The sequence below is a fragment of the Nicotiana tomentosiformis genome, chromosome 5 (assembly GCF_000390325.3).
Source record: "Nicotiana tomentosiformis chromosome 5, ASM39032v3, whole genome shotgun sequence".
NCBI lineage: Eukaryota > Viridiplantae > Streptophyta > Magnoliopsida > Solanales > Solanaceae > Nicotiana > Nicotiana tomentosiformis.
Genome location: NC_090816.1, coordinates 1,177,467 through 1,185,754, shown reverse-complemented (window position 1 = coordinate 1,185,754; position 8,288 = coordinate 1,177,467). Strand labels below are relative to the sequence as shown.

The window sequence follows — 8,288 nt, the reverse complement described above, 5'->3', positions numbered from 1 at the left end:
CCTAATACCAATATTTTTTAAAACTTAAACCAAATACCATACCGAATACCAAAATTTTCGATTTCGATATGATAATTCGGTATTTATCAAATTAGTGACAACCCTAGGTATAACCGCTACACCTCCCTAGTTAAAGCTACCTTTTTCCCCCGTAGATCCCAACCTTAAATAAACTACCGTTTTAGACGTTTCTCTTTCCGTAATTCTCTCTCTTATCACAAATCTTCTTTCCTTAATCAAAACTAACTCCCAAAAGCCTTTAAAAGCAAATAATAACAATAGATAAACGTTCAAATATCTTTTCTTTATTTACTATTTTCCTTCTTAAAAGAAAATCAAACGTCCTGAAGTGTTTACAACATCTTTAGGATTGTTCTAATCATCAAGAAAAACCACCCCTTGATTCCTATTTCTACACTTTTGTTTAATCATATATTATAAGGGGTTGGTTTGTTATTGATGGTTAGATATTTTTTTCTGCTTTTTTAATCTTGTTTAATATATTCATATCTGTTTGATTATTTGTTTGTTTAATTTATCAACATGAGTGATGAAAAGAAGTACATTACGGCTGAGGAGTTGAAGAAACATAATAAACAAGATGATTTGTGGATTTCAATTCAAGGGAAAGTTTACAATGTAACAGATTGGGTGAAAGAACATCCTGGTGGAGATATTCCTATTCGCAGTTTGGCTGGACAAGAAGCAACTGATGCATTCATAGCTTTTCATCCAGGTACGAACGGTTATGTGGATTTAATTGAACTTATTATTTTCGACTCGAATTATGTATATATAAGCATGCCATTTTGAACCAATGGCGGAGCCATAACCAATGAAGGGATTCAATTGAATCCCATTCATTGTAAAATCTCTCTTTCGTATACATGTAAACTTTTGTATCCTCTTGACATAAGGGAAGTTTTCATTGTAGTGTCAAAAGATTGTTCAAAAGTTGTTATAGGTTGTAGGTTCGAATTTCTTGAATCCCCTTACTAGATTTCTGGCTCTGCCACTGTTTGGAAGGAAATCTACACAGTATAGCTGCCTCCAAAATAATAAATGTCAAATGTATATTTTGTATATTAATGTATATTATACAAGGGAGAAGCTATGTGTCGCCAAGGGTGGTCAAATATTACTGTATTTATTATTGGTTAACCAAATAAACTTTGAATACCCTTGTATAACCCACTAGCAAAGGGTAATTTAAACGCCCTTATTGAATTTCCTTGTTTCGCCATTGATAATACGCATATTTTACACATAATCAATATGTCTTTTTTATATATTTGACTAGCGGTTGTAGCTATTTTAGGTGAACCGGTCAAAAGTGTTAAAGCCCATGTCTTAAACCACCGACTCTAGATTCTGAATTCGTCTCTACAGGTACTGCTTGGAAATATCTTGACAAATTCTTTACTGGATATTATCTTCAAGATTACCAAGTTTCAGAGGTGTCAAAGGATTACAGGAAACTCTGTTCTGAATTTGCAAAAGCCGGAATGTTTGAAAAGAAAGGACATGGGGTGATTTATTCCTTATGTTTTGTGACATTGTTGCTTACATTGAGTTTCAGTGGTGTTCTTTTGAGTAACAATTTCTGGGTTCACATGTTTTCTGGTGCACTATTGGGATTATCTTGGATGCAAATCTCTTACTTAGGTCATGATTCTGGGCATTACTTAATCATGACAACTCGCGGATTCAACAAATTGGCACAGATCCTTACTGGCAATTGTCTCACTGGAATCAGCATTGCTTGGTGGAAATGGACTCATAACGCGCACCATGTCGCTTGCAATAGCCTTGATCATGACCCTGATCTTCAACACTTGCCAGTTTTCGCTGTCTCTTCCACGTTTTTCAAATCGTTGAATTCTTACTTTTATGGAAGAGAGCTCACATTTGATTCCGCGGCTAAAGTTTTTGTGAGTTACCAACATTTTACATACTACCCTATCATGTGTGTAGCAAGAATGAACCTATTTGTCCAAACATTATTGCTGCTGTTCTCAAAGAGAAAAGTGCAGGACAGATTTTTGAACATATTGGGACTTCTTGTTTTTTGGACTTGGTTTCCTCTTCTTGTTAGCACATTGCCTAATTGGACAGAAAGGGTGTTATTTGTGCTAATAAGTTTCTGTGTTACATCACTACAACACATTCAATTTACACTTAACCATTTTGCTGCTGATGTCTATGTTGGACAACCAGAAGGGAATGACTGGTTTGAGAAACAAACAAGTGGTACTATCGATATCGCGTGTTCTTCTTGGATGGATTGGTTCTATGGAGGATTGCAGTTTCAACTTGAACATCATTTGTTTCCAAGATTGCCTAGATGCCATTTAAGGAAAGTGTCTCCAATTGTTCAAGATTTGTGCAAAAAACATAATTTGCCATATAGGAGTCTGTCATTTTATGAGGCTAATGTGTGGACAATAAGGACTCTTAAAACAGCAGCAATGCAAGCCAGGGGTCTGCTTTGGGAAGCTGTTAATACTCATGGCTAAAATCTGGAGTTGGAGAATGTTTGTAGTAATAAATACTATGTTATAAAGTAATGTGTCTATTTTAATTTATGTTGTTGGACTGAAGCAGGGAGAAGATGATTGTTGTTTCTTTGTACTTTGCATTTTTAGCTATGTTGATATGGGATTTTGTTTTAAGCACCTCCTTAGATCTGCTTCAGCATATATGCAAAATGAATTTGGTTCATTTGTTTTTATTAGTTGGACATATAGTTTATTTTGGTATTATAATATATGATAGTCTCTATCTCCTCTAAGACGTGTTTTATCTTTTCTTGTTCATATATTAGAATGCTCAGATTATATCTTCTTTGATCAGTTTATACAATTGTATCCTCAGTTTTCATTTTGAAGTTCCAACCAATTGGTTGCTCAAGTGGTGAGCACCCTCCAGTTCCAACCAATTGGTTGTGAGCTCGAGTCACCCAAAAGTAAGGTGGGGAGCTCTTGGAGGAAGAAAATAAAAAAAAAAGTTCCAATTTACCTTAAAATTATTTTAAGGCATCCTACAACAGAGGTTTGATAAGGAAGAACTACTAAGGGCAGCCCGTGCACTATTGTGGCATACTGAAATAATACATGTGATCACTACGTCTGAAACAACGGCCTCTGGCCTGGCAAGGATAGCATAAAATCGAGCCTGAGCGCCACCTGCTCAGCCTCCCCGTCTAGGGCTACCTCTAGCTACCTGAGCAACACCCCAAACTGGCTGGGCGGGTGGTGAAGTAACTGGTGCGGAAGTCATAGCATGAACAGATGGAGCATGGGATGAACTCTGAGCTGGGAGGGTACTGAGAGATGACTGACCCGGTCGAGCACTGTATGAACCATGGCTAGCTGATGCGCCGCGATGAACCGGACGAGTCATCTGAGCGGGCCTATAAGGACGACCCCTGTTGTGGTAGGACTGCCCTCCAGAAGAAACACTGCTGAAACCACCCAAACCTCGAGGCCTCTTGGCCTCCCTCTCCTAACGTTCCTGACTACGAACCTGCTCTAGCCGCCTAGCAATATCAATTACCTCGTCGAACCTAGCACTCGATGTAATCTCCCGAGTCATAATAAAGCGCAGTCCATAGTTGAGGCCATCAATAAACCTCCTAATCCTCTCCCTATGTGGGAACCACCAAGATCGCGTGACGACCCTGATTCTACTTATTTATATGTATCATCCTATTTTACTCGTTATTTGGATATGTCCCGTGAGTCCTTATTTTTGCATGTTCATGTATCTACGCCGGTGGACAATACCATTGTTGTGGACCGTGTGTATCGGTCGTATGTGGTGACTATTGGATGGTTGGAGACTAGAGTTGATCTCTTATTGCTTAGTATGGTTGATTTCTACGTGATTCTGGGTATGGATTGGTTTTTCCCATGCCATGCTATCCTGGATCGTCACGCTAAAACCGTGACGTTGGCGATGCCAGGCTTACCTAGGATCGAGTGGAGAGGTTCTCTAGATTATGTTCCCAGCATGGTGATTTCATATCCGAAGGCTCAACGGATGGTTGGGAAGGGGTGTTTGTCATATTTGGCCGTTGTGAGGGACGTTCGTGCTGATATTCCTACTATTGATTCTACTCCGGTAGTGTGAGACTTTCCAGATGTGTTTTCTGCAAACCAGTCGGGCATGCCACACGACAAGGATATTGATTTTGGTATTGACTTGGTGTCGGACACTCAGCCTATTTCTATTCCTCTATTACGTATTGTACCAGCAGAGTTTAAGGAATTGAAAGAGCATCTTCATGAGCTTCTTGACAAGGGGTTCATTAGGCCTAGTGTGTCGCTTTGGGGTGCACCGGTTCTGTTTTTAAAGAAGTAGGATGGTACTATGCGGATGTGCATCAACTATAGGCAGTTGAACAAAGTTACAATTAAGAACAAGTATCATCTGCCACACATTGATGATTTATTTGACCAGTTTCAGGGAGCAAGTGTGTTCTCTAAGATTGATTTGAGGTCTGGATATCACCAGTTGAAGATTCGGGATTCGGATATTCTGAAGACGACATTCAGGACCCGCTATGGTCACTACGAGTTCCTTGTGATGTTTTTTGGCTGACCAACCATATCATGATTCTTGGGGCACGTGGTGTCTAGTGAAGGGATCAAGGTGGATCAAAAGAACATAGATGTGGTTCAGAGTTGGACCAGACCGTCTTCAGCTACTAAGATTCGGAGTTTTTTCGGCTTGGCAGGATATTATCGTCACTTCGTGGAGGGTTTCTCGTCCATTGCAGCGCCTTTGACCAGGTTGGCCCAGAAGGGTGCGCCATTCAGGTGGTCGGATGAGTGTGAGGAGAGCTTTCAGAAGCTCAAGACTGCCTTGACCACAACTCCAATTCTAGTTTTGCCTTCAACATCGGGTTCTTATACAGGGTAGAGTGATTGCTTATGCTTCACGCCAGTTGAAGCCTCATGAGAAGAACTACCCTGTTCATGATTTAGAATTGGCAGCTATTGTTCATGCACTAAAGATTTGGAGGCATTATCTCTATGGTGTGTCTTGTGAGGTATTTACAGATCATCGGAGTCTCCAGCACTTTTTCAAACAAAAAGATCTAAATTTGAGACAGCGGGGATGGTTGGAGCTACTTAAGGACTATGATATTACTATTCTGTATCATCCCGGAAAGGCCAATGTGGTGGCCGATGCCCTGAGCAGAAAGGTGATGAGTATGGGTAGCCTTGTGTTCATTCCTATTGGTGAAAGGCCTCTTGCAGTTGATGTTCAGACCTTGGACAACCAGTTCGTGAGATTAGATGTTTCGGACCCTAGTCGTGTTCTAGCTTGTGTGGTTTCTCGGTTTTCTTTATATGATCGTATCAGAGAGCGCCAGTATGATGATCCCCATTTGCTTGTTCTTAAGGACACAGTTCAGCACGGTGATGCCAGAAATGCTACTATTAGGGATGATGGGGTATTGATGCAGGGTCGGATTTGTGTGCCTAATGTGGATGGGCTGCGTGAGTTGATTCTTGAGGAGGTCCACAATTCGCGGTATCCATTCATCCGGGTGTCGCAAATATGTATCAGGACTTGAGGCAGCATTATTGGTGGAGGAGAATGAAGAAAGATATAGTGAGGTTTGTAGATCGGTGCCTCAACTGTTAGCAGGTAAAGTATGAGCATCAGAGACTAGGTGGATTGCTTCAGAGGTTAGAAATTCCGGAGTGGAAGTGGCAGCGTATTACCATGGACTTAGTAGTTGGACTCCCACGGACATTGAGAAAGTTTGATGTTGTTTGGGTGATTGTAGATCAGTTGACCAAGTCTGCACATTTTATTCTAGTTGGTACTACTTATTCTTCATAGCGGTTGGCTGAGATTTATATCCGCGAGATTGTTCGCCTACACGATGTGCCAGTGTCCACCATTGCAGATCGAGACACACAGTTTACATCGCAGTTTTGGAGAGCAGTGCAGCGAGAGTTAGGCACACGATTTGAGTTGAGTACAGCATTCCACCCTCAGACGGACGGAAAATCTGACCGCACTATTCAGATATTGGAGGATATGCTACGCACTTGTGTCATGGATTTTGGGGGTTCTTGGGATCAGTTTCTGCAGCTTGCAGAGTTTGCCTACAACAATAGCTACCAATCAAGTATTCAGATGGCTTCGTATGAGGCTTTGTATGGGAGACGGTGTCGGTCTCCGGTTGGTTGGTTTGAGCTGGGTGAGGCTAGGCTATTGGGTACAGACTTGGTTCAGGGTGCTTTGGACAAGGTTAATTGATTCAGGATCGGCTTCGCACGACACAATCTAGACAGGAGAGTTACGCCGATCAGAAGGTTTGTGATGTTACTTATATGGTGGGAGAGAAGGTCTTGCTCAGAGTTTCACCCATGAAAGGTGTTATGAAGTTCAGGAAGAAAGGAAAGTTGAGCCCTCGGTATATCGACCCTTTTGAAGTAATTGAGAGGATTGGAGAGGTGGTGTACAAGCTTGCATTACCGCCTAGTCTGTCGAGTGTTCATCCAGTGCTTCATGTTTCCATGCTCCGGAAGTATTTTGTCAATTCGTCTCATGTTTTGTACTTCACCACAGTTCAGTTAGATGGGGATTTGACTTATGATGTAGAGCTGGTGGCCATTTTGGATCGGCATGTTCGGAAGTTGAGGTCAAAGAATATAACTTCAGTGAAGGTGCAGTGGAGAGGGCATCCAGTCGAGGAGGCTACTTGGGAGACCGAGCGGGAGATGCGGAGCAGATATCCACACCAATTTGAGACTCATTCTAGACCCGTTCAAGGACGAACGTTAGTGAGAGAGGGAGGATGTAACGACCCGGTCAGTCATTTTGAGTATTATAGCTCTGTTCCCCCATTTATTGCTTCTTCTATACTCATTTATTATTATATGATTTGTCGGGGTGGTTGGTTTAATTCCGGGGATGTTTCGAAATGAATTAAGACACTTAGTCCTAAGGTTGAAAGCCTAAATTGAAAGAGCTGACCGGATGTAGACTTATGTATAAACGGCTCTGGAATGGAGTTTTGATGGTTTCGAAAGCTCCGTAGGGTGGTTTTGGACTTAGGAATGTGTCCGGATATTGATTTGGAGGTCCGTAGATGATTTTGGCTTGAATTGGTGAAAGTTGGATGAATTGAAGTTTGGAGAGTTGAGAGGTTTGACCAAGAGTTGACTTTGTGGTTACCGGGGTCGGATTTTGTTTCTGAAAGTTGGAATAGGTCTGTTGTGTCATTTATGACTTGTGTGCAAAATTTAGTATCAATAGGAGTTGGTTTTATAGGTTTCGACATCGATTGTAGAAGTTGGAAATTCATTAGTTTCAATAGGCTTGAATTGGGGTGTGATTCGTGTTTTTGATGTTGTTTGATGTGATTTGAGGCCTCGACTAACTTTGCATCATGTTTTGGATGTGTTGGTATGTTTGGATAGGGTCACGAGGGCCTCGTAGGATGGAAATCGGATTGGAATTGGACTTAGGAGAATTTCTATTGCTATTGATGGCTTGTGCCATCGCACCTACGTCGGATTGGTCGCAGGTACGAGACCGTAGAAGCGAGCTAGGGGTCGCAGGTGCGGGCTTGAAGGAGTTGGGCAGTGGTCGCAGGTGCGAGGAGGTTTTCCGTATCTACTAGCCCGCAGATGCAACGAGGCTCTGCAGATGCAGAGTTGGGTACGCATGGCTGGCTTAGCAGAAGCGGATGAGTTCACGCAGACGCGGGAGCGCAGAAGCGAGGAGCGGACCGCAAAAGCGGTCTCGCAGGTGTGTTCTTTGGGCCACAGGTGCGGCTGGTCGGGGGTCCTAAGTGACTTCTGCAGAGCAGACATTTTTTCGCAGAAGCGGAGCCGCAGGTACGGCTGGGGTGTCCGCACGTGCGAAAATGCTTAGGCAAAATATAAAATCGAGGGTTAGAGTTATTTCTACATTTTTGAACTTTGGGAGCTCTGATTAAGGCGATTTTGAAGGGGTTTTCGCTAGATTTTGAGAGGTAAGCAACTTTTGGTCATTTTTATCTATTAATATTGAATACCCATTGAATCTCCCCCATATATTTGGTGTTGTTGAAGTGAAAATTGGAGATGTTTGACCCATGTATGGGAGAGTAATAATTGGAGATTTGAGTGACAATTTGGTGTCGGAATTTGGTAGTTTTGGTATGGTTGGACTCGTGGTTGAATATGTGTTTGGATTTTGTTAATTTTATTGGGTTCCAAGATGTGGACCCGGTGTTGACCTTTTGACTTTTGTTAAAGAACTTAGCTTATTCATATGAA

At 41.9% G+C, this 8,288-nt stretch overlaps 1 protein-coding gene across 1 annotated transcript; it reads left to right on the top strand.

Annotated features, from left to right (window-relative positions):
- The first annotated feature begins 292 nt into the window (after positions 1–292).
- LOC104105343 (delta(8)-fatty-acid desaturase-like) lies at positions 293–2,721 on the top strand. Its single transcript, XM_009613605.4, has 2 exons — positions 293–736; positions 1,390–2,721. The coding sequence occupies exons 1-2, from the start codon at positions 544–546 to the stop codon at positions 2,514–2,516; spliced, it is 1,320 nt and encodes a 439-aa protein (XP_009611900.1). The 5' UTR covers positions 293–543; the 3' UTR covers positions 2,517–2,721.
- Positions 2,722–8,288: the final 5,567 nt, after the last annotated feature.